The sequence below is a fragment of the Cinclus cinclus genome, chromosome 2 (assembly GCF_963662255.1).
Source record: "Cinclus cinclus chromosome 2, bCinCin1.1, whole genome shotgun sequence".
NCBI lineage: Eukaryota > Metazoa > Chordata > Aves > Passeriformes > Cinclidae > Cinclus > Cinclus cinclus.
Genome location: NC_085047.1, coordinates 44,856,360 through 44,882,698, shown reverse-complemented (window position 1 = coordinate 44,882,698; position 26,339 = coordinate 44,856,360). Strand labels below are relative to the sequence as shown.

Here is a 26,339-nt window from a genome sequence, read left to right as displayed (position 1 = left end):
GAAGATAATAGTACCATGGTTGTGAAACTCAGAAATTACTAAATACACAGGGTCTGATAAGTCTGCTCCTTTTAAACTTTTTATTAGTTTAGGTTGTGAAGAATCAGGACCAGCATGACCTGATTCATAACTATCATAACTCTGAGACTAATCTTGACAGATGGATTTCTTGCAGGAGTTACAGCAGGATTTCTATTGGATTAGACATTCAAAATTAAAATACCAGTAAACTATTCTGTTATACAAGTGAAGGAAAAATACATAAAATCTCAGTGTAATAAAGAAATGGGTACGTATACTAAAAATATTGACGTATATTTAATAATGCTTTTAAAATATATAATTATACAGCTTTTCTTTCATAATGACCTTTAACATACACCATTGCAGAATCAAAGAAGGTTTTTGGGGTCCTCTCCCATGTAGCCAATACCTTAGTGGTTATTTAAGCCTGGGCCCTTGGGGGAAGGGGAGACTAAAATTCATCTTCATCAATGACAGGTACATGGAATTGTAAAGATAACCTGAAAATGGCACAGCAATGCCTCTTTGACTCTCCTAAAGCTAATCCTACGATGATGAATTTGAGTAGTAGCATAGGGAAATAAACACAATTTGAATGAAAGAACCATGACAAAGAAAAACATGTCTGAAAAAAAATGTTACGGTGTTGGGGGAGGAAGATTAAATCGTGGTGCTCTGCAGGCAAAAGCTGAGGGTAGAGACCAACAGTGTATTGCGGCAGAAAATCTGTTCTGCCGTCTCGGCGAGGATAGTGATAAGTATTTGCCCCGATGAGGGCAGAAGATTGCTCTTCTTGGAGACACCTCGGGAGTTCAATTCCATCATCTGTAACACATATATCATTAGAAGTACTGTTGAAAAACCCACCAAAGTATGCAAAATATCACCAGGTTCTCCAGATGAATTGCCCTGAGATGCAGGTGAAGACAAACAGGATGTGAAAAATCCAGCGGCGTAGGAAAGAAGCAGCAATGAAGCGGGACTTGAAACGTTGGAAGACTCGAGGCTGCGCAGAAAGCTGCGAGAAGTTAAACTTGAAGGGTATATACAGTAACTGTTACTGCTGTAATCGGCAGATGCGCCTCAAGTGCCTGCACACCAACCAGCTGCTGCCAGGCTCCCACATGCCCCGGGGCTCGATGCCTGCGCAGGGGCTGGGGGCAAAGTAGCCCTGCAGGGACCCGCACCGGGGCACCAGGCTGAGCTGCTGCCGGGGAACCCCGCGGGAGAGCGGGAACGCCAGCTTGGCGTTGGCGCTGCTAAAGCCCGTGAGTTACGCCACCTAGACCCAGCGGTTGAAGGAAACTGCAGGGCCGGAGCGCGCCCAGAAGCGCCAACACCGGGAGAACTCCGACCCCACGCCCCAGCAACGAGCCGTGCCCCTCCCGGGGGCGGCCCCTCGGCGGGCTCAAAGCCGGGCTCGGCCGCTGCCCGGCGAGCAGCGTGCCGCTGTCCCGGTGCTGCGGCTCGTCCCTTCCTTCCGCCGGGTGCCGCCTTCGCAGCGCCCGCCCTCCATCGCTCCCTGCTCGCAGCTGGCGGGCGCGGGGCCGGGGCAGCGCCGCGCCATGGAGGAGGCGGCGGCCGCTGCTGCCGGGGCACCGCCGTCCGGGGCTGCTGATGCTGCCGGGGCCGAGCCATCGCCCGGGGCCGCCGCCGCCGCTCCGCGCCGGGTGCTAGCTCTGCTCAGGGCCAAGCTCTGCACCTGGTGAGTCCCCGGCCTCCACGTGGAGCCGCGCGGTGCCGGCCTCCCCGCCCGACGGCTTCCGGGCCGCCCGCCGGAGCGGGGGAAGGAAGGGGAGGGAGGAGAGGGCTAGCGCCCTTGCTGCGCTGGGCGATTCGGCGGGCAGCGCGGTCGGGGTGCGGGGGCCGCTTTGTGCCGCCGGGAGCAGCCGCGGGGTGCCTGGGCCGGAGCGGCCGCCGCCGTGCGGGCCCGGGCTACGGCCGGGGACGCGGGGCTGAGCGAAGCCCGCACCCTTCGGCCTGCCCGGCACACGGGAGCTCGGGGGAGCTCTGGCCGCTGCCCCCGGAGCGGGCGCTCCGATGCCGGGGCTGCTCCGGGAGCGCCACCGGGATGTAGCCTGCGCGTGCTGCTCCGGGTCTCCTCGGCTGAGCGTGGAATTATCGAGTGATGTTTTGACACTGTTGAAGTAGGACTGTGGTCTCACACGTAAACACATGTATTTATCTTTTTGTTCTTCTGTTTTCCATTTTTCCCCCCTGCGCTTTATCTATTCTGTAGTCTTCAATCAGCATCATTACGAAGGACAGGTCATGGGGGATAGCAGAGGTAATAGGACAAAATAACTGAAATGAGGTGTGGAGTCGAGGAAGACCAATATCCCCATTTCCTCCTTCTGTGAATCGTCTTACAATAGAGACCCGTTCAGCTCTTGAAATATGAGTGCTAGTTATGCATAGAAAACTTGCAGAAAAAAATCTGCAAATCTGTGCAGACAAGCTGGTACTTCAGAAGCACTACCTTCTGGGAGAGCAGCACTGCATCCTTAGGCTTCTAGGCGACTTAGAGCTTCACTTTCCATCTAGGATAGAAAACAGTCCCTGTTTAAAAGGCTTTTTTTGAGCTATACGTTTGGTCACTAATAGTTATTGCATCGGATTTGTCAGCCAGGGATGTGCTGGCTTTCCTGCCAGCCTCGTGCTCATAAGCTGTAGTCTGGCTGCTGGACTGCGTTATGGTGTGTGCTGGCCAAGCAGAGCCTTAGTCCAGTGGACAAAGCCTCATCTTCTCTTTTGGTTGCAAGTTTTTCTCTTGTTGCTCCTCCTGCCTGTCAGGAGGGACCCAAAAGGCAAGACAGAAACTTGTTGAGTTGTTCAGTAACCTCACCTATGCCATTAGTTTTGCCAAAGGGCTATGCTAAGTGAGTCTATGGGAGGTACTTGAATGAAAATCAATAGCTTTCACTCAGTTTTACCAAGTATTGTCTGAGATGCTGAACTGATATTTTTTCTTATTTTTTACCTCCAGGTGACAGCAGGCTCAGCCACTTCAGTTAGAGGCCTTTCTGAGTCATAGGAAGGTTTAATAGTTGTATATAATATACTAGGCTGGGTCTGGGTTTTGTTGTGTTTTTTTTTTTCTGCACTTTTTTTTCTTTTGAGTAGAGCCATTAGAAAATATATCTGGTGCTTTTCTGTTTCTTAACTTTTGCAAATTAAATTGATGTCAGTTTCAAAGCAGAACATGGAAAAATTGACTTATGATGATGTTAGTTCTTAAAAATATGTTCTGTTGTTCTTAGTTAATCACTAATTAAGCTGCAGTATGGGTTTGGTCTGAATCTGCATTTTCCCTTAACCACTAGAAGGAAAAAGTGAGATCATTGGAATTAAAAGGTCACTTCCTCACCCGTTCAGGAAGGGTTCAGTAGTTAAAGCTAAGTGTAAGTAAATTCTGTATGTGGACAGTGTTGCCAGGCTTTGCCTTGTCAATATTAGATTGGTGGTATAAATAAGATGAATATTTGAAAAGCTGTGTATTAAAATTGCAGGACTTGGTAAACTAATTGCCAGTAAAATTGTTAACTATGGTTTTACTGAATTTTCTTTAACTTCCTCCAATATAGACCCTGATTGCATTTTAGTATCTTGGTGTGTTTTTTATTCTGTATTTCACATGGAGCCAAGGAAAGCCAGTCTGAGTTTCTCATGATGCTGAGAGCTGCTCATTGTTCAGTGTTCATTTTAGACCCATTTGTGACAAACTTTCATGCTCTAAAAAGTCCCAAAATTACTTTAGTTTTGCTCAAAGCCATAGATACAGCTAGCTAAAATAGGGTGGCTGAAGGGAGGGGAAAAGTAATTACTTCTAACTTGCTACCAGGCATTAAAAGCCAACAATAACCCTCCCCCCACTATAAAAGTAAAGGCCTTTTCAGATCACTTACCTTGCATCATCTGAGACTCCAAAGTGAATTAGTTCTTTCCAATGCATTAAAAAAAAAGGCAAAAAAGCAGAGAGGATTAGGTTCTGGCATGGAAAAGTTAATAATTAATGTATTTCAAAGCTGATCAATTATTAATAAGAAAGTCACTGTTATCAATACCAAAATGAATGGAAACTTGTGTCTTTAAAGCATTTTTCTCAGAAGAAATTGTCTTGCAAAACGCAAACAGTAGGATTCAAGGTTTGCTCTCAAGTTTTACAGAGGATCAGGCATATTTTTTAAGATAAGCTATGAGCCCGTGCTCATAGTGCATCATGCCAGGAACGTGGTGATACTGTCTCTGAAGCTTTGGCAAATGGTGTGAAGGTAAAACCATTGCTGCTTCCTGCTGAGGCTTCCACCTGAAACTGGGGAGCAGTCAGGGCAAGAAGGTGTTATCTTACATGTGTCTGAGAAAGCTGCCAGGTATGGAGCATTTTGGGATTCACAGGAGACATTTTGTGAGGCCAGCCTTCCACTGTTGTGGACTAAGTATGTTTTTTGATGCTAACATTTTTGAGTCTGTTCAGGCAAGAAAAAAAACTCCCTGAATTAAAATAGACAAAAATAGAGAAGGGCATGAGGTGTGATGAAGCCTGCTTGCCTTGTCAGGTGCCTTTTGTTATGGTAGATGTAAGCACTGTAGCACTGCCAAGACATGTGTTAACTGAGTAACAATGATTGCTAGGGCAGTAACCACAGAGCAAACAGTTCTGGAGGTTCTGGACCTGCCTCTCTTCCCAAGTGCAAAAATAATGCAAGGAGATAATTCCTTAGGTACTTAACACTGGAGAAATTCAGTTATTAGAAAAGATGAGGATCAGCTTAGTGGAGTCAACTCCACTGCAGGAGGGCAGATGGGTCTGTCTTGTTTTCAGTAACTGATGGTTGAAGCAGCTCAATTGTTTACAAATTTGAATGGCAGCAGGTTTTCCCCATTTTACCCTCACACTGGAACCTGGTTGCTATCCAGTTTGCCAGTGTTTTGCATGTAGAGTCCAGGCCTTTGCTGTAGAGAAGGTGCTGTGGCTTGGGAGGAGCAAAGCTGCCCCTTGCAGCTCATATCCTAGACAAAAAATGCTTAAAGCCCTACCACACAGAAGTCCATGTAAAACGAGCCTCCTTAGACAAGCTTGTGGGGTGGTATTGCCTGTGCTTCTGCCCTTCTCTGTGGCAACACACAGGAGGTGGGTGAAAGGGAGTTTGTGTCCAGTCGGGGCTTCTGCCAGCCGAGGCAGCTTTGTCTCTCCTGGTGGTATATTGATGAGTAAGTTCATTTTGTGCAGCACACAGGCTTTCCTCCAGTAATGTTGCAGCAACTTTGCCCAGTCATGCCTCTATTTATGTCTGATCTCTACCTCCACACTCTTCTCCCAGCTAGTCCAAGTGTAGGGTGAGTTTAGTCCAGTAAATTGCTAAAGGCTTGCTATGTTCTTTGTGTGCTGATGGTGAAGAAGAAAAATTTTTCTGCTAGTTTGGGGCAAGGAACTTTATTTGAATAAGAAAAAGTATATATGTATTTTTTAAATGCCTGAAACCATGATTTTTTAAATGTTGTTCACCACAGTGTATCTTCCTTTAAATTTCAGTGGTTCTTCTGTCATTTTACCTGCTGCAAAAGAGCCAGAGTTCACAAGGCTGGCAAAGGGCAAGCTGGAAATCCTCATCAGTGCCTGCTTGAAATTTTAGCTAACCTACATCACGTTTGTTCTACTGGCAACTGATTAAATTCTTTATGTTACCATGAAAAGGTATTTTTGCATCAGCCAGAATAGTTAGCCAGAATGTGTCTGATTTGCTCACTAAGTAGCACAATCAGACCATTGACCAGAATATTAAAAAACAAAAAAGAAATCAGTTAAAATATAACAGGAGTGAGGTAGCTTCAATTTTTTCTCCTGATGTTTTTAATGAAAACCACCCCCTACCCCACATATGTATTTTAGAAATCTGTTTAGAAGTGAGAATGTTTTTCTTTCACACACCAGTAAGAGTTACTCAGGTGAGACTGGATAATACCTTACAAGATTGTCACATGATATATAATACTTACAGTGTGAATGTGCACAAATCCTGGGGTTGGCAAGGGAAGCTGTAGTAAAGCATGGATTCAAATCTCTTGGAAGTACAGCATGGCTGGACTTCGTAGAGATTTGCTGTCTCATCAGAATGGACTTGGAGAGAACAAAGTGCCCAGCAGCATTTTAAAAGTCAGAAGATCTTGGTGTCAGGCTGAATTGAAGACAGGATGAAGACAGGTGCATTATAGTCTGTGCAAGGAAGATGTCACCCTTGCAAAAGGAGGGATTGATTGTATGATTATAGTCGGGTTTAGCATACCGTTCTCATTGCCTGGCAGCTGGATTGCACAGCACAGCAGGGTGAGCTGGTGTTTACTGCATTGGGGTCACCCACCTTGGGAAAACAGCCAGTGTTACTCTCAGATGGTGTGCCTGACACATGGGTGTCCTGCCAGAAGTTAGCATGGAGAGATGTGGGCACAGGGTAGGTGCAAAATCCTTACGGGGTCCTTTCTTTCCTTGGTCGATTAATTTGAGTGGAAACAAATTAATCGATTGTGCAGACAGTTAAATTATCATCAGTAGTCTTCAGAGTAACAGATTAAATGTGATCTTAGGAGACCTTTACAGACAGGTCACTGTAAATTGTGCATGTGCAGTGACTGGGGAGGTACAAATCTGCACAGCTCCACTGGCAGGAGAAAGAGGAAGCAAAAAAAAAAAATACATAGAGTTACATGCTGCTGTTTGTCTTGGAGCATCTGGAAGAATTCATCTTATATTAGGTGTAGAATTGCTACTAAAAGAGCAATTAACTTTTAATTTTTTTATTTTTTTATTTTTTCCCTGCTGGCAGTGGGCGGGACTTAAGAGGAGCTGTAAATGCAAACATGATCTTACCCAAAAGGCATTCTTAACTCCATCCTCACTTGCAGCAAAATATGATGTAATAGAACTGAAACAAATCCACAATAAGTATTAATTAAAAGAGTTATTATTCTTATTATAAGAAAGATTTATTTTGAGGTGAGAACAAGCAATCACTGGAACAACCTCCACAGGGATGTTGTGGAGTCCCCATCACTGGAGATTTGCAAGATGCAACTGGACAGGGCTCTAAATAGTCTCATCAAGGCTCCCTTTCCCATGAAAGGTTGGTCCAGATGATCTTTCAGCAACCTTCCAAACTGAGCTGTGTGGTTTTATCATTAATACTTTTGTGTTTCTTTAGCACTGCTCATCTTCAGGTCTCAGCTCACTAAAACTCAGGTCTCAGACAAGCCTGAAGGCAGTTGTGCTTTATCTCCATGTTGTCAATCTTTGTTGACCAAAGTCAGGATGGAATTCAGTGGAGGACAAAGGGTTTAATTCAAACCTGCTAATAAGAGTAGGACCTGCTATTGGGTAGAGCCTGCCCAGGTGACTTGTCTGAAGATCTTTGCAAGTAACTTCAGTCTCCATGGTTGGTGGTTCGAGATGGCCTCAGTTCTCCTGAGGTCAGACTAGACCTTCTGTGTGCACAAAACCCTGCTTACCTGTAGATCAGGACAGCATTGGTAGGGAGTAGAAGAAAATCCAATGTCAGTCTAAAAGAAGGGCATTTTTCCTGTAAAACTAGAGAATATTTTTAAAGAAACCGGAATGTTTAATTCTAAGATTACTGTTTTGTCTTTAATGTTCACAGGCATGTTTGGAAAACTGTAATTCTGGGGCAGGTGCTCTCCTTGTTTATCTGTGGGACTGCTGTTACAAGTCAGTACCTGGCAGAAGTATTCGAAGTGAAAACACCAATGTTGCAAAGTTTCATCAACTATGTTTTGCTGCTTCTAGTTTATACAACAATGCTGACATTTAGGACTGGTATGTGAAATTGGATGGGAGATTCTGGTTCATCTTTTTTTTTTTTTTTCCTTACATTTTCCTTTCAGAATTTGAAAATAAAAACCTCAATACTCATCTTAGTTTTTAAAGTTTGTACTTTATAGCAACACATGGGAATTAATTTCACAGGTTAAATGTGCATTTAATTTGATGTAATGTCATATCTGTTTAGAGTTTTGTGCTCTTTGGTTTGAAGTCATATCTTAGGAAAAATAAGCTTTATTGTAACATATTTTGCTACCAGAGGCTATATAATATTCTTCCTATTCTTACTAGTTTAGACAACTCCAGTCTTGCTGTGTTTTGCTTCATGTGGAAGAATTTCTGTGCTTTTCACCATTTTGCATTGTCTCCTCCCAGGCTGTGTTTCTGTTATTCTATCTCAAGCAGGGGCGGGCAAAGTCAATTTTGGTATTATTTTTTGCTACTAAAAAGCAAAATTCCCATGCAACAGAAGGAAACACATTGATTGCTGCTTTCTTCTAAACAGGCAGTGACAGTCTTTGGCAGATTTTGAAACAGAGGTGGTGGAAGTATATTTTTTTGGGACTGGCTGATGTTGAAGCCAATTACATGATTGTAAGAGCCTACCAATATACAACCCTCACAAGTGTGCAGGTAAGGACTGATCTCTCTTTTGAACTGTTGCTTTTATTACAGTTTTGGAGTGGTTTCTAAAATGAGATTCATAGGACAGACGTGGAAGCTATTTAAGCCTGAAAAGAACTTTCCAGCATCTGTTTTCTCCCTGCAGTAAAGGGAAGAGCATACTGTATCATGAATAACCTTTCCAGGAAGTAGAGAAGATTGGCTGGTATTACCCTGTGCCAGCTCTTGAATTGAACCCTAATTATTTTGATTAAAGCACTTCTAAGAGTTTGCTGACAGCCGCTCAGTTTTTTGTCCTGTCACAAAATAAAGATTTATGACCAGATAAGTCACTCAGTGCAGGTTCTTGCTGATAAGAGTGAGGTGGATCTCTTGCCTAGTCCTAGAAGTGGTGGGAGGTGTTGTAAGGTGTAACCCTACCCATGAGGACACTGAATGTCAGCTGGTGTTGCTGCCCATGCAGTGAGGGACCAGCCTTGTGGCTTTTGGATGTGGTAGTTTAGGGCCCTCTCTGGAAGAGCTGGATGGAAGGTCAGCACAAATAAAGTAATAGTAGACATCCTCTGCAACACCAGTGCTTGATGCTGCATTGCTGCACTAGGATAAATCTTGTGTTCTGATAAAGCTCTATAAACAGCAGGGCTAAATCTGGGGTTTCTTTGTCCCATTACATAAAAAAAAAAAAAAACAAACCAAAAAAAACTTCTGGAAGAGTCAGTGCTTTCCTCCTGCCTCCAACTGCAGTCTCCTGAGCCTGTAGGGCCTTGAACAAACTGACTCAGAACACTGAGCGAAGTGGGAGTAAACCCTGCCTTTGGCTGTACTGTTAGTGAGCTGTGTCAGGCCCAAGCTAACTCACTGTGTGACTTCATAGCTGCTGTGGGAGCAAGGAGAGGATGGTGCATGAGCAAGTAGGGAGTGTGTCCAGGTTGTGCCAGTTCATGCCTGCTGTTACCAGAGGTTCAGATCTGGGGTGAGGGTCATGGCCCCACTTACCTGAATAATAATAATAATAATAAAAAGAAAAAGTAGCATGAAGACTTGGCTGTTAGTTGGAAAGGAGTGTTTAGGTATTAGTGTTTTACAGAGTCAAAGTGATAGGGGTTAATATTTAAGAGAATTACCTGTAAAGCAATAAATTCCTGCAGTCATGTCTCCCTTTAGAGAATTGCAATAAATTTTCTTTGCACTGCTGAACACCAGTTGTGTCTCTTGGGTTGTTTTGTCACATTTCCACTTCATATTTATGTGTTATGACTCATTAGGTCTTTAATCTCCTTAAAAATAATGCCTAAGAAATTGAAGTTTTAAGAGTGACTTGTTTCAGTCTCAAGATCAGTTTAAGCTGGTGAGACACTGACCTTTTACTTTACAGATGAACAAGCCAGGACTTTGATCCAAGCTCTCAGAAGTAGTAAAGCTATTCCCATGATTTCTTTCATAGAAATTAAGAAAGAATAGATATAATAGATTGTCCTGTCCAAAAACTTTTGCCAAAAACTCAAGCATTTTCTGAGCCTTTTTCCCTTTTGGTAACTTTGTGACTGATGTTGCTTTGTGTCAGTTCAGTAATTCCGAATTTTTGCAATTTCCTGTTGCCCTGAGGTTTCTTGCACATTCTCTGAAATCACCAATTTATCACCATTGTTAGAAATGAGATACAGGAGAAAAAACAACCCCTCAACAAAAGCCTATGATTTTATCTAGTGCAATGCATTTTCTTTGTTTTTGGCAAGCAGTTTTGGAACTATGTCAGTACTTGTGGTTCAGAGCACCCAGCCTGATGGCCTGTCTGCAGTACTGGCTGTGAGTGGATGCCCAGAGACCATAAAAACAACGTAGGGGTTTATGGCACCTTCCCAAATGCAGTGTAATCATTGTTAAAATGCTGTCTGGCTGGAGCTTCAGCTCACCACTATGAAAGGTAGCTTCAAAGATAAGTTTTTTTCAGCTCAGCAAGGAACTTCCATGTATTTTCTCATATACGCACACATAAGCAGAACTAGTTTCCTTTTAGTTATCACATACCAGCATTTTTCAGGAGGGGTTTGGAGATTTTTAAGGTGATAACGGTGGGATGGCAGCTCTCATTTCTTGGTAAATACAGGAGACTTTGGTCCACAACTAAACTGTTTGGCTGTGGCCGAGGCAGTGCCAAGATACTCCATGCTGCCAGTGTCCTTTTTTTTTTTTGTGTGGCAGGCTTTGGCTGTGCTGCAGTTTGACCACCTGTTATGGCACAAAGCTGAGCTGGGAGAAGTTCAGGTTGGATATCAGGAAAAGGCTTTTCACCCAGAGGGTGTTTGGGCATTTGAACAGCCTCCCCAGCCTGTTCACCCCAGGGAAGTGGTCTCAGGACCAAGCCTGACAGAGCTCTAGAAGTGTTTGGACAGCACTCTGAGGCACATGGTGTGACTCTTGGGATGTCCTGTGCATGGCCAGGAGTTGGACTTAAAGATCCTGATAGGTCCGTTCCAACTCAGGATATCTTGTGGTAACAATTCTGTGATTTATAGCAAAAAAACAAGCAGCATAGCTGTGGTTTGATGTTTTTAACATGTTACTGGGCACATTTATCATTTGCTCTGTAGGTGATTCAGATAGAAGTGTTTTTCAGGCAACTACTGACAGATTGTCAGCTAATGGAAGAGTGCTAGCCTCAACAGGAGAAAATACAGGATGAGCCCCTGGGGCTCAGTTGGAGGCTGCCCTTAGGGAGCCTTGTGGGTAATGAGTAGGATGAGGAGTTGAGCTTTCTTGCTTACAAAGCTGTCTGAAGATGGCAGTTATAAGCAAACCAATGACCTCCAACTAGCTATGATAATTTATTAACCATGTATTAAAATGTCTTTTAATAATTTACCCTCCTTTTAAAACCTCCTATAAACAATATGGTTAAAGTATGGCTTGAGACAAAACATTGTAAATCAAATCACCAGGTTATCTTACCAGGTTTCCCCCCTGCCCTTGTTAAAAATACAGGCTAAAATTGAATAAGATGAAAGTTTGAAGAGGCTCTACTGGAAATAGTACCACGGTGTTGCTGTAAATGTTGTAAAACCTCAATAAATAAACTTTATTCTTTTAATTGGTTCCATTGTGATACTACATGTGCTTTGCACCTCTTTGATCTTGATTCTGTACAGAAGAGCTCTGTAGTGCACTAGATGAAGGGAAGGTAAGATCCAATAGTTGGAAATCAGATTTCATCTGTCTGTAATTGAGGGTAATTGTTTCCTGGAACAGATTACCAGAGCATGTTCTTCATCATTTGTTGCCTATTGTCCTGACTGCAAGTCCTCTAACCACAGTGCTGTGGTTCTATAGTGTGTTCTTGGTCTGGATGCAGCAATTCCCCATCTGGCGTTACTGAAAGAGCTTCTGGCTCATTATGTACTACTCCCTTACATCCTAATTAAGATGTTTTTTAAAGAGTTTCTTCTCTGTCTTTGGGTTGAAAAACTGCTTGGAGGTTGGAAGGCTACATGCTAACACCTCAGTTAACGGGTAGTGAAAGCTTATTAGTAGAAGATGTGTAAAAATTTTGCTTTCTAATGCTTGTAGTATTTCTTGTTGTTTGATACTAGTCAAGAAAATCAAATTTGCAGGAAATGTTATAGACCGTGAGTCTAGACTAAAGATAAAATAGAGAACAAGATCTGTGAAAAGATAGAAAGATCACAGTGTGATATTTTCCGTGGTGTAAAATTGTATTGAAATACTTGCTATCACGTATTGGGACTCAGGTAGTTGTAACGCCTCATAGTGCAGCCTGAAGTACTTTTACACTTCATCGACTTGACAAAATGGACAAGCTGCAGGCAATCCAAGGAGCAAAGACAAATATGGAACGGTTAGAGGCACTGTTAGGATTTAGTCTTTAATAGCTGCTCTTAGCACTATGCTTGTAAAACTTTACTATGGATAGTTATGAACAAGTAGAGCCAGACATCAAAATGTTGACAAGTTTGGTTGAAGCCCTTGGGGACAACAGCACAGCACATAAGTCGACTGCAGTAGTGCACTAAGGCAGGCAGAATCTGGAAATAAACATTAAGGACTAAGGGCTCTTGTCTTGATTGCAGGGTTTATGCCACGGTTCTACTGATCTTGACATATTTTGTTGGGGCTTCAAGAGGCCAAGTTTTAAGGGCTGATATTTGAGAGTACTTTGAGCAGTCTTTGGGAAGTTGACTGTATGTTCTGCTGTAGGCTGTTCCCTTACATAGTTCTGTGGCGCTCTACTGAGACAGGTCAGAAAATACCTTTTCTTTCCTTTGACAAATTTGGAAACAAAATCTGTTTAATTGAATTAAATATTAAACCAACTATGATTGGCACAGTGGTCTTGATGGTATTTGGTTATTTTAGAGCAATATGCCCATCATATGCTGAAGTGTATATTCTTCTGTATTAAATACACAGCTAACTCTTGCTGCTTCCTCTACTAAAGGAGTATAGGTAGAAGATCCTTGGAAGTGTCCAAGGCCAGGTTGGAGTGTTGAATGGAAGGTGTCCCCTACTCATGGCAGGAGGGTTGGAACTAGATGGACTTTAAGTCTCTTCCAATCCAAGCAGTTCTGTGATTCTGTGGCCAAGTCTAACAGTGAAGCAAAGACACATAGAAACTTTTACAGAAAAAAAGTAAAGAAAGGAAAGATAAATCGGCATCAAACCCAAAGCTGCAGGGTCAGGTCCTTGTCACAGTCACATCAACGTAAAATCAGATTACTTGTACCCATCAATAGTTCCATATTTTTGCTTTGTGTACATGGAGCCCTGGGGAGTAATGCTGTTTCAGAGCAACTTCCTAGCATTCATTTGTGAAGCTGCTAAGATTGATTAGATCCATTATTAGAAGAGTTTCTAAATCAGAGCTTTCCTACCAAGAGAAAGTGGACTCCTGTTGAAGCTCCTCCTTCATGTGCAAAATGTTTTTAATGGTGAAATGTGGGTCTCACCACTCTTAAACAAATCTACTGGTGCTGGTTTGTTTCCTTAACATCTGATGATTGGAGGTAAGATCCTGTGCATTTGCTTTCAGGTTGTTGCAGTCCAGATTTTGGGTGGGTTTCTAACTCAAACAATTTTTCTGTACATACAGCTCCTGGACTGTTTTGGGATTCCCATGCTGATGGCTTTGTCCTGGTTCCTTCTCGGAGCAAGATACAGGCTGATACATTTTATTGCTGTTGCCATATGTTTGCTGGGTGTGGGAACAATGGTGGGTGCAGACATTTTGGCTGGGAGGCCGGAAGGTGAAGGTAAGGAGTCCTTTATTGTAGAGGGGGAAGAACAGAGAGATGGTTCCTGCTGTGGACTGGAACTTGTAAAGCTGAAATAGTATCAGATACAGTTCTGCTTTAAAAGAGAACATGTTGCTATTTTTATTTTTTGTCCAGGAAGAGGAGATGTGGATTTTATGGGGAGCTGTGCAATTTGTATGTTTGGATATTTCAACCACCTTAGAAAAACCTGCTTATGTTAAGTTTAAATTTTGCTGTTGTTCATTAGACAACGTGATGAAAAGTCTCATTCCTGAAAGCTTGTTCACTTTGACTGTCATGTGAAATGGTTTAACAGAAGAAGCTGCCTCTCCCTGTAAACCTGGTCTTGTTTATGCAGTATCAGCCTGCCGGCAGCCAGACTTCTCTGATTTGCAATTTTCTCTGGGTACAAGTTCTACATAAAAAGTTGCTCACTGCAGCTGACTTCTAAGAGTTCTCTTTGGCAGACCCAACAGAAATGCTCCATATGTCCCCAGGGTCACAGCCTGGAAAGCAAGGGCTTACTACAGGAGTGTGAGAGGAGGTGGTGTAGGATGCCAGGATTCCTGGAACCTCTATGAGGGAGGCTGGGCTCTGGGGCCAGGAGCCAGCTGGATGCAGATAAGGGCAGCTCTTATCTTCTCTATGACAGATGCCTAAATCAACCCATATGATAGCAATTTTATTTTGAATAAAAATTCTGAATTTTCAGAGCCAGAGGCTATGAGAGAAGGTATATTTCAGGACATTACCTTCACGAGACAGTGTAGAGATAAGACTGTGTGGTATTATTTTGGTATTCTTACTGTAGGTGAGACATAAGACAAATTGAAGTTTAGCTTTACTGCTATGTGGTACAAGTATCTTGGAGGGAGAAGAATATTTCCCTGAGACATTAGGAAGTTGTGCTTTATTTGCTGACCTGGGGATCCTTACTGCTGCTTACCCTCATATTTTAGACATATTTTCTTAGTGATTGCTTAGGGAAGGAAATTTTAAACCAATCGAAGTATTTAAACAGCAATGATCCTCTTGCTATTTAGCTGATGCACAGAGACATTAAATGATGAGTGGTGATAGCACAGGGAGTCCCATTTGCAGTATAAATACATTGCAGCAGGACACAAGGTACCACTTGTCTGCAGTGCCCACTTGGGACATGTCATAAACCTGAACCTGAGTCCAGGTCCCTCCAAAATTTATAGACTGAATTTTAGCAAGCCTTGAATTGGGCCTTACTGCAGAAGTGGGGACAGTATTCTCTAACTGGGAATTTGCTCAATTCCATATGGTGCCTGAGGTCAGCAGAAGCAGGATTGGGCCAGGTGATACAGCAGTGTTTTGCTGGGTTGAGATGTAAAGGCTGGGTTTGGCTCACTCCACACTGCAGGGTGAGTCAGGCAGGCAGCAGAGTCTGTGCTCAGACAGTCCTCTGCACACACGGGAAGGGTTTCCTTCCCCCTTCCCCTGGAATGAGCTAGGAAGATAGAGATGTTCAAGATGAATTTACTTGCTTTTTTAAGGAAAGTTAAAAAGTGTTTGCAGCATTACCCTTATTGTGGATTAATATTTCTGTACAGGTAGTGACGTGGTGATTGGAGATGTCTTAGTACTTCTTGCTGCTTCTTTGTATGCCATTTCTAATGTGAGTGAGGAATACATTGTGAAAAATCTGAGCAGAGTGGAGTTTCTAGGAATGGTGGGCTTGTTTGGGACTATTATCAGCGGTCTACAGCTGTAAGGATCTAATATTTATTTTAAAACTAAATAAGAATATGCTACAGATGATTGCTTGTATACCCTGAAATGATGTAATTAAATTCTTTGTTGCATCTGTATTTGGCCTATGTGGTAGTCCTTCCACTTGAATTGATTTTTGTGTCTGATCAGCATCTGTTTTATATAATTTCTATTTGCACTACTCTTATTGCAGCAATTCTAAAGCTGAACTCCTGCCGTTGAACACATAGGATATTTGGCTGTATTTTCTATTTTGTTGATGTTTATGAGGACACTCAGTATGCTGAGGACTGTTCTTAGGAATGTATTTCTTAAAGAAGTTTCTCTGTGGGAGAGGAGATAATTGTTGACAGGAGATCTTCCATAATAAACTCAAGTTTCAAATGAAGCCATGTATACTCTTACAAATAACCACATTTGAGTAACAGACCAGATGCACTTAAGTCTATCTAATGAATTATATAGTAATTTTTCATTATTATTGTTAATGATTTCCTCAAATGGTATATCAAATAAAACTGAATCACTGAAGTATTAAAATGCCTGAGAATAAGGCATAAGAATTAAATAACAGTGCTCTTGACTTTCAGGCACTTTAATTTTGAGCTAGTGTCATTCAGTAAAATTTGAAACAAAAAAATGAGTGGCTTATAGATCAAAATGTTTCTTATCTGTTTGGTAATTAAATTCTCTGTTTGAGTATGCCTTTTTTTCTTTTTTTACTATATTATATCTTTTCTCTAACTCTAGAGCCATTGTGGAACATAAGGAGATAATGAGAATTCAGTGGAACTGGAAAGTTGGTATGTGTGTGACAAAATAATGTGCATGTTACAGAACACTGCAAAATTACAATAATTTAGACTTTGAATGGTGGGGCTTTTCTTCCTCTGAATAACAAGCAGCATTAATATTATATTTCACAAGTTTATTTTCTTCAAACTTTACAGCTCAGCAAAGAGAGAGGGTCTGCAGGATTGAACATTAAAACAGGTTTTGCATTTTACATATAACTTGAAATAATTTTTCAAAATAAATTGAAGTAAGTAAAAATGAAACCTTTTTAATTATTGACGTGTTTGTTGTTGAAACATCACAAGAACGTTTTCCTGTTGTTCTTTCAAAATAAAGTACAGGAAAAATTGACACATTTTGACCTGAACAGAGCTAAACGTTACCAGGAAGTGTGGCTCTAAATTTCTTCAGTCAGCTCTTATGTTATGTAGGAATGAATGATACCTTTCTTGTATAGATACAGTAATTCTTGCAATACAGGGTAATCTTCCATACATCTCTTACATGTACATTCCCATATCTTTTAGGAGATAAAAATGCATAGTTTTAAAGCATCTGGAGATTTTCAGTGCCCTATAAAATCATAGTTTTGTGCCTGAGAAGTAATGTGTCACCTTGTTTTGCAGCTTTGCTGTTCACAGGCTTTGCCCTGTGCATGTTTGGGCTGTACAGCTTCATGCCATTTGTGATTAAAGTTACCAGTGCAACCTCTGTCAACCTGGGGATTCTGACTTCAGACCTCTACAGTCTCTTCCTTGGCCTTTTCCTGTTTATGTACAATGTGAGTACATTTGTCCTTTCACTTTCACATTCCTTCTGTTAGCTTTCTACTCTAAAATTATAAGCAAAGTGTAATGTTCTTAAAATCCCCAGAATGGTTGTTTGCACCTGCACATTTCTGCAGCTTCTGTCATTCATTGTTAGCAGGTGTCAGTCAGGAGGAGTCCTGTTAGTTAATCACAGAGCCTCACACCATTAGCCAGAGAGCCATTTTCAAACCATTTCACACTTGTAGGAATAAGTTAATGCTAAGAGATAGTAAATAATTTCCCGAGTTGTTCCAATAATGAGAGTTCTCGCTGAATGCCCTTTGTGGAACTGTATGCTAGATCTGGTTCATTACTCCAAGTGTGCAAAGAGAGGCTTTGAATCTCCCTGTCCTGAAAGGCATTTGGTGTCTGAAAGAGGACCAGTTTGATTTTCAGAAAATAATATTTTCTTTCAGAATTTTAATCTGTTCATTACCAACATTTTGGGGTGAGAATCAAGCTCTCAGGGCTGCTGCTAAGGGGAGACTAAAGGATCTGACCAAATACAGATAAATGTATTATTCTGTACAATCTCCAAAAGGCAGTTAATTTTACTGTGCTCCAAAATATTTTGGCAGTGCCTGCTCAAGCTAAATGACAGTGCTAAAAGGATTTCATTCCATCTTCCACTTTTGATCCAGAATCACTTGTGAGAACCTAGCTCATTAAAGTAATTGGAGTAATAGAATCAGGCGCTTGGTGACTGGAAGGTTTTTTGAGAGTGAGAAGCTTGTGAACATTGCTTAGGAACTTAATTTGTATTATACCATGTGGTTGTTTTCTCTTCAGCCAGAAGCTTTTAGGACAAATTTGTTTTCTGAAAATGAAGGCAGTGGAGAGTCTGGTAATGGTAGGGTCTGACAGCAACTAGATTTTCTTTTTCAAGAGTCTCTTAGCTAAGCTTTCCTCCCTGTTTGGGTTCCAAACTTTGCTTCAAACTACAAAGAATCCATTAAAAATTAATGCAGGAGGCAAACCACACTTAAGGTCTAACAATTAAATCCTTTCTGAGTCACTTCTGAATGTGGATTTTGTCACCCAGATAGTTTAACTCAAGAACTGATTATAAATTTATATTCATAATAGTGAAGAGCAAGAAGAGCTTTGGAAGGGATATATTCAATTTTTACTTTTTGGGTTTTTAGCTTATTTTGGGAAGAGGTTTTTCTGGGAGCAGGCCATCTCATAATTGCTAACAGTGATGTATTCTGGTACCAAAAGGAAAAATGAATAGGCAAAGACTTGACTTTGGGATTGTGTTGAAAGAACTTCAGGTACTTATTGAAATAAGAATTTGCTTCTGGGCTTAGAAACAATGAAGTAGCAAAAAGGGGAGCAATAATAGTGCCACATGTTTAGTAAGATCAGAGGATCTGAGATAATAACTTATCTCATCTGTTACCTGAGATAACCATGAACTGAGAGAGCCTAATTTTGATACGGCTCTTGGCAGTAGAGAATCTTATTGCCTAGGTAACCATATAGTTTCTTTACCTATGGGGTAAGGAAACCAACTAGGACGTTTGCTGGATTAACAAGCACTCTGGACACAGGAATCTACAAGCAAAAATACAGGGAATTGCTCTGTATTCCCTGTGATCAGGTGGTGTTTCACAACAAGCTGCTGGAGGCTTGGCTGGGCTGTAAAGTGGAGAGAGCCATGGAGACCTCTGAATTGCCATGGTCTGAGCCTGCTCTGAAACGAACAAATAGGAGGATCACAATCAGTGGCTATAGCAGAGACCAGGAATTGATAAAGTTTTGACTTGTGCGCAGTGTTTTGCTATTGCACTTAACTTTTTCGCCCCAGCCATGTCTGTTTTAAGTGAAATGTGAATTTTTTATGCCTGTTTGGGCTCTTTTTAAATTTTTTTTCCTATTATTCTGTAATGGCTCCTTGCTGTTCTTCCTGGGGAACTCATTATATAGATAACCTGTAATTCCTCAAGAGATCCTTAGAGAGATCTTCAGAAAGATCTTCACATGTATTAGTTGTGTAAACTGCTGTAGAAGGCAGTATACTGCACAAACAGACGCTAGATGGAGATGCAGTCCTCCAGTAACATTTAAAGGACTCTTTAGGCTCAGCAGTGGGAATGAGGATATCAGCTGCACGAAGTATGACTGAAATCAGTGTCTGAAGCAATGGAGTTGTTGCCATATTTGAAACATTAAAAAAAAAACCACCAAAAAAACCCACTGAGTTCTCCTTGAAAGGAAACAAAGAGAATGTAGGCCTGATGGAGCAGCATGGGTAATGTTCACCTGTGTCAATAAATGCAAAAATACAGGCAGCCCTTGAGTCACAGCTACACTGCAAGAGCTTTGGCACCCTGCCTTGGTGACTGTATCCACTCCTGGAGGAATTGACTCACCAGGATCAGAGACACTTCCAGCCTTGTGTGCACTGCACTGCAAGAGGGATCTGCAGTTCCTGTGACTGCCCAGCCACAGGTCCTTGCACACAGGGCCTTAGGCTGTAGAATTTGTGCAGGTGGTTGGATACAGCCCCAGGTTCTGCCCATTTGCTGAGAACAGGTCAGTGAGAGGTATGACCATGGGTGATCTTGCTGCCTCTGCTCTGTTGGGATAGTTCAGAGCTTGATGCTTCCTCCTGTGTGGGGAGAGCACTTGAGTCTGAGCTCCTCCAGGCAAACGGCCAACAAGGTGGGGAGAGAGGGCACTTAACGCAAAGTCACTGTGTTTCAGTCTGCTTTTCCTTTTGTGTGTTGCCATCCAAGAGTTTCCAAGCCAAGTGACTGCCAGCTAGGAATTGCAATGCCTTAATTGTAGATGCCTCAGTCTTTTTTGGAGGAGAGTTGATGGTCTAGGTCCAACCATTCATGTCATCCTGATAAACTGGAACATATTTTCCAAGCATGTCTAAGGAAGCTAAGGAAGTTAGAGGATATTGACAGAGGTATATAGGATATCTTTCCTCCTGGTGTTTAATCAGTGTGGTTTGACAAAGGGAATATGGAGGATTTTAATAAACCTGCTGAAAAAAATATTCCTGGCTGTGGATAACTTGAACACTTGGTATTATTAAATCTGGTGTTTTGAACTAAGTATTTGTCTTTCTGTGGGGGTGGATGAATCTTGGCAGATACTGGAATTTTAACAGGCAAGTGAACAATAGAGTGCCTGATGTACCTCTGCAGTTTGTACTCTTTAGCTCTCACCACTCTTTACAGTTTGCAAATGCCAGTCTTGTAAAAGGAGCCCAAGACTCTGCCCCCTCAAGGACCTGTTAGGTGTAGAGAGCAAACTGGTTTTGATCCAGCAATAACACTCATCTAGCCCTGCAGATGGTTAAGAGATCTGTGCAGAGAGCCAGCTGCTCTGGTGACTTGCAATAGCACAGAGATTCATCTCTTGCCAGAACCTGAAATACTTGCATGTGCTGGATCAAAATTCTCTTGGGGGGTGGAGTGTTTCAGTACTCATATGTGTAAACAACTATCATTCAGTGTGACTGTGTTTACACCCATTTGTTCTCTCTGTTAATATTCTTGTATGCAGATCTGAACAAACTCCAAGGTCCAACAGTCCTGGGAATGAGGTGCAGAGAAAATCAGCCAGTGGCCCAAGTCTTTAAGAAAACAGAGCTGTTGAATTTTGGTTTTCAGACCTGAATCCAGCTCATGGTGATAATCCTCATTAAAAATATTTTTTACAAGGAAGGGCATTCACATTTCGCATTCTTGAAACAAGGCAGCGTTGGCGCGCTCTTATATCGGGCAAGACTTAATGCATGTCTTTCTCTCCTCTTGCCAGTTTTCAGGTCTTTACATCGTGTCTTTTGTTATCATCATGGTGGGCTTCACCTTGTACTGCTCCACTCCTACTCGGAGGGCAGAGTCCACAGCCCTGCCGCAGCCCGACAGCACCGGTCTGGACAACGCCGCGCTAAAGCTCGAGGAGAGTGACAGCGAAACCCCCGCCGTAACTGTGCAGTTCACAGGGGGAGAAACTCTGGTGGTCAGCACTGATTAAAGAAATGGCAGCACTTCAAAACAGAGCTTTTTTTTTTTTTTTTTTTTAATTGCCAAATTTCCCTCAAATACTAATCCAGAGAGCTGTCCTATTGCCAGAGGCACATGTCATACTGTGCTGGGTTTAGTGCACTTGATAGACTGTTAAGGCCAGATCCTCAATCAGTGTATTGATTTGCCCTTGCAGAAAATCTGGCCTTTAGACAAAGTCAGATTAGTATTTATGTGGAGTCTCTGGAAAGTGAGAGACTGTTATTTTTAAGTGCTTAATTAACTTAACAAATGCTTGTGGGGAAAAAAACTAAGCCAAAGCAAGCTCCCAGGTCACTTAATGGGGAGCAAATATGTTTTATATTGCATTAGGGACCCAAATCTGCATGATGCTGTCTGAGGGCTGCATGGTTTCCACCCCTTGGTGCAGGTTACCCTCGGATAGCATCTTGCAAAAGCTGCTCAGCTTCTCACAGGACCTGGTTCTGCAAGCCATAATATGTTCATACACCTTCTACGTGCCAGTGGACTTCATTCCTCTACAGAAGGATTTGCTGCCTACATTCCAAAACGTTCGTCTCTTCACATTGCTGCACTCCCTGTTGCAGCTGGGGCTGCAACATGTTATTTTATTTTGAATTTTGTTAGTGTAGGAAGTTTGAATATGTGTTTTTATAATTCCTCCTGTTTCCCTCTGTGGCCTTTGTTTTGGTGCATTCCTATTACCTGTGGGGGAGGCAAAAGCAAGTTCTTCCACTCTTCAGTAGAACTGAAAGTGGGTGTTTTTTCTGGATGAGAACACAAAAAAAGGTTTGAAGTTCACTTCTCCCTGAAACGGGACACATTTCTGCTGAAAGAGTTGTAATAAAATTGACATTTCTTCAGAAAATTGGATCATCTAAGCCAGCTCTCATGGCAACAATAATGACATAATATCCAAAAGGTTAGGTGCTTTCAGTAGATACACTGGCAATTTTTCTACCCCTCTTTATATTTACAATAAGTGATGAAAAAATACCAGGCTGCAGTTTTAAGATTGGTAAAACCATACTGGGATTTTATTTTATTTTATATTTTGTACAGGCCTTAACACCTCAGGTATATGAAGTAAAAAAAGAATAAAGTATTCAGCAGCTGGACAGTTGGTCTTGGTTTGCTTGTTTTTTACAGGCTGGGATTTAATTTCTTATGCTGTGATTTTATGCCATGCAAAAGATTTCCTGGCATGTTATGGGGTAGCTCAGGTTCATGTGTACTAATGCCACCAAGAAGGTCTGTCAAGCTCTCAGTGAGGACAAGGTTGATAATTTTTGTCAATCCTTCTGTCTGTGACTCTGTGCTCTTGCCATGCTCATGATGGCTCCCATTTATCTTCTTGTGATCCTGCTGGATTCACGGACCTCTGACAGCCTGGGTTGGTGGCCAGCCACATGCTGATGGACATGCACACCTAGAGTCCTGCCTTTCATCACCTTAAATTTCCACTGCATCCCTGTGGAATGGCTCTCTGGGTGGAGTGGAGGCCAAGCTGACTTGCAGAAGAGTTCTGCGTCACAAACTGTGTGGTCCAAGCTCTGGGCACCTGAGGCACTTGAAGCCTGACCTTGAAGAGTCTTCAGCATAGGGTGCTGGTCCCTTGAACCTGCTTTGTGTGGGAGTGGGCCAGATAAATCAGTTGTCCTTGCTGTCTGTCCCATGAATCAGAAGGAAGTGAGTGCAGACCAGGTTGAAGGAAGATGCATTGCTTCAGAACACATGTGACACATGCATTGCTCATGGGGAAACCAATGTTCAAATAGCAAATCACATATGCCAGATCCTCTGGTACCTCTGAGACAAGGTGCCTGGGTGAATCTTTAACATAAATCTTTCTAGAATATTGGAATAAGCTCGAGAAAAAAAAAAAATCCATCTGTCACTTGAATTAAATACAGAATCCAAATAAAAATGTGTGGCATCTGGCCTTCCTCCAAGGTTTGGTTACAAAACAGCAAAAGTTATCTGGCATCAAAATGTTGTTGGGAAGTAAGGAATTAGTGTGTCAGTAATTGAGTCCTAACATCTCTAGAGCTTGAGGGAGAGGTTGGGCTTGTGAACATCAGCTATTTTAAGGTTTTTGACCTTTTCTAGGTGGCACATACTCAGTTCTGCACAATGTGATGTCTGGAAGAAGCACATCAGTTCTTGTCAGTGCCATTCATTCACACTATTTATTGTGGGGTATTTTATTGTGTTATATATATGCTTGTCTTGGAACTATCTATTTCTATCAGTTTAGGAGGTTTGACAGAGAGAAGCTGCACACACTCTGTGATCAATCATGAATAATTCTGAGGAAGCAGACAGGTTCCAAAAAATGCAGAGTGAAGGATCCTGCACAACTGGTTTGTCTTCCACCAAAGCACAGCCTCCTGGCAATTTCAGTGTTATACCTGATGAGAATCCGATGAGCTGTGATGTTGTAGATTTAATGTTCAACTTGAGGCTACACCTAAGCATAAATTCATCAGACAAACAGCATCCAAGGTATTGGAACCTCACCCTCTTGAGCTCTCTGCAGTCCTCGGGAGGAGCAATTCAGCTCTCCCTTGGAGATGCCAATATTTATTTATTGAGTTTGCTTGTTTTGGGTAGAGTCAAGCCAAACCTAGAGATCCCAACCAAGTGCAATGTCCCATTCTTATGGACACTGGTGTCTGTACTAAGGGGCTTTACAAACTGAAACTTTTATAATTTATGTGAGAGATCAAAGAGGCACAGAGAGATTTTCTTAGCAGCTATGGGAAGCCCATGGCTGGTTCAACTAGATTTTGTGTGCAGTGGTATCTATAATGTGCATCCTTCACTCCTATCCTGATAATAATTTAATTTTTCTCTTGTATAAGAGCATTCAAGATTGAAAGTTACAGAAAAGATCATTACAGAAAAGATCCAGAAGGAAAAATCTGATTTCTTGTACAACACGCATCACATATTACATCTGATTGCTCACAAGTAAAAGCATCAGCACTGTACCAGCTGCTAGGAAGAAAATTAACTCTATCCCAGCCAAAACCAGAAGAAGGTATAGGTTTTAGTAATGTTACAGCATTTATTTAAAATCTTGATATTAAATTCTTAAAGCAATATTGAATTAATCCCTTCTGGAAGTAGGAGGATTGATTTTATTTTCATGAACTGGCTCTTGGATATATAAAGTGTGAAGAAAGTTACAGTTCTTGGAGCTCTCTGAGAGTAAACAGCCTCCAAAGGCAGGTTTCCATGCCCTTCAAGACTGATGTATTTTTTGTTAAGCTGCCTGCTGGGAACAGTTGTGATATTTTCATCTCAAATGTATGGCCTGGGGTCAGTATCACTGTACTCAGGCCCATGACATCACCCTATTCAAAATAAACTTTGTTTCACCAGCTCATCTCCAGCCCTTCTCCCTGTACCAGGAGCAGAGTTTGTGCAGCAAGGCAGAAAGGTCACTGGCACTACAGGTGAAATGTGTGTTTCATCCCCATAAATCATAGTATCGCAGTCTTCAGAGCACTCTGAAGGAGCAGACAACATGAATTGAGACTGCATTACAGACAACTTCCAAAGAAGTCATTAAAGAAGATGGCTTAAAAAAATTAGACTTATTGTACAAAACGAAATGTTGATGTTCGTTTGAGATGCTACAATGTTTTCATAGAAATACCAAAGTTTATTATGTACTGATGCCTGGAAACAGTGCAGTATCTCCAATAGTACCCATCACTGGAAGTTTATGTAATCAGCAGCTGGTGGCAGTGGTTGCAGTTCTCTGGAATGTTTTTGATCTTAGAGCAGTCCAGGGTGATGTTGCTGCTCTTCAGCACCATCTATTGACACTGTAATTATTTTATTTAGGAACTGGAATCGTACAGGCAAAAGCGCAGCTTCCCCAGCACAATTGTGTAATTCAGTGAATGCATGACCAAGGGGGTGATTGGAAATGGGGTAAATGTAGCAAAAAAGTCTGCACAAGAGTATGGCTGCTTGCTAATAGTCCCGAAAAAATTGGTTTTGCTCTAGTCCATTATTATTGTTAATTAAGCTGTATAACTCATCTATACACAGATCATTTTTAAAAAAGTAGGGAATGTTTTAAATTTTAGCCTCAAACTCTTGGGTCACCTCTCCTTGTCAAAAACCATGGCAAAATTCAAACTGACCGAGAACTCTTGCTCAGAGTAAAAAAGATGCCACCAATCTCAAACAAGCTAACACTTCATGGTCTGATAATAATATATGTTTGTGCATAATATCTGTGCCCTTGAAAAATCAATGAGGATTTGAAAACCTGCACAGGTACAGGATACAACTTATGTTCTTGCTTTGCTGTATTTTTTGTGTCAGAATTCCTTCAAGTCAATTGCAAAGAGACTGTGATTCTCCTTGAAACTCAAAAACATTTGCTGTTTGTCTCCCTCTTCCATCAGCGTAAGTGCCTGTTGAACTTCCCTGGAGAAATTGCTTTCATTTAATAAAGTTTATACATTGCATGTGTTGAAAAAAGAAAACCTGCTGGGTAATCCTATCTCTTACAACATCTGTAAATTGATTTGCTTCTTGAGAGCAAAAATGATTTGTAACTCACAGCAAAGCTAAAGTAGCACGACTGAATTAAGAGGAGCGTTCAGGCAGCTGGAACGCAATTACAGCATCAATTCATTTGCTGTATTAATGTGATATTAAGGTCATGAATGTAGTGAAACAGGAACCAGTGTGTGCAAAGAGGCCCTTCCTTCCTCCTTCCTTCCTTCCTTCCTTCCTTCCTTCCTTCCTTCCTTCCTTCCTTCCTTCCTTGTGCTGACATGGAAATGTGTGTTATCTGAACAGGATCCAAGGACTACCTGCAGGTTTCGTGCATGCCAATGGGAGATGCCACCTCAGCCCATGGGCAGCACGCACACTGTGCTCTGTCAGAGAGGTTTTGCTTTCGTCATGCTTTTTTTCTTCAGTCTAAGGGAGGCAGGAAGTGAGTTGCTGTTGAGAGCTGTTGTTCTCTTTGCACAAGAACACCAGGAGAAATGGCAGAGTGCTGGGCACCTCTCATTTTCACCCAATTCTTCCAGGAGTTGCTGTGGGGCTTCTGCTGGGGCAGCAGGAAGGATCTGCAGGAGTGCAGCCCTCGGCTGGGATGTGCTGCAGCTGCAGTGGCTTTCTCGAGGTCTTGGTTTCCAGTGGAGCATCATTTGCCAAAGGTGAGTGTCCTCTGGTCCCTGCAAAGAGAATTTACTGCATCAACAGAGCT

At 42.0% G+C, this 26,339-nt stretch overlaps 1 protein-coding gene across 1 annotated transcript; it reads left to right on the top strand.

Moving 5' to 3' along the window:
* Nucleotides 1–995: 995 nt before the first annotated feature.
* SLC35F2 (solute carrier family 35 member F2) lies at nucleotides 996–21,378 on the top strand. Its single transcript, XM_062514909.1, has 9 exons — nucleotides 996–1,184; nucleotides 1,311–1,729; nucleotides 7,674–7,849; nucleotides 8,361–8,488; nucleotides 13,584–13,743; nucleotides 15,327–15,483; nucleotides 16,237–16,289; nucleotides 16,908–17,062; nucleotides 20,868–21,378. The coding sequence occupies exons 1-9, from the start codon at nucleotides 996–998 to the stop codon at nucleotides 21,084–21,086; spliced, it is 1,656 nt and encodes a 551-aa protein (XP_062370893.1). The 3' UTR covers nucleotides 21,087–21,378.
* Nucleotides 21,379–26,339: the final 4,961 nt, after the last annotated feature.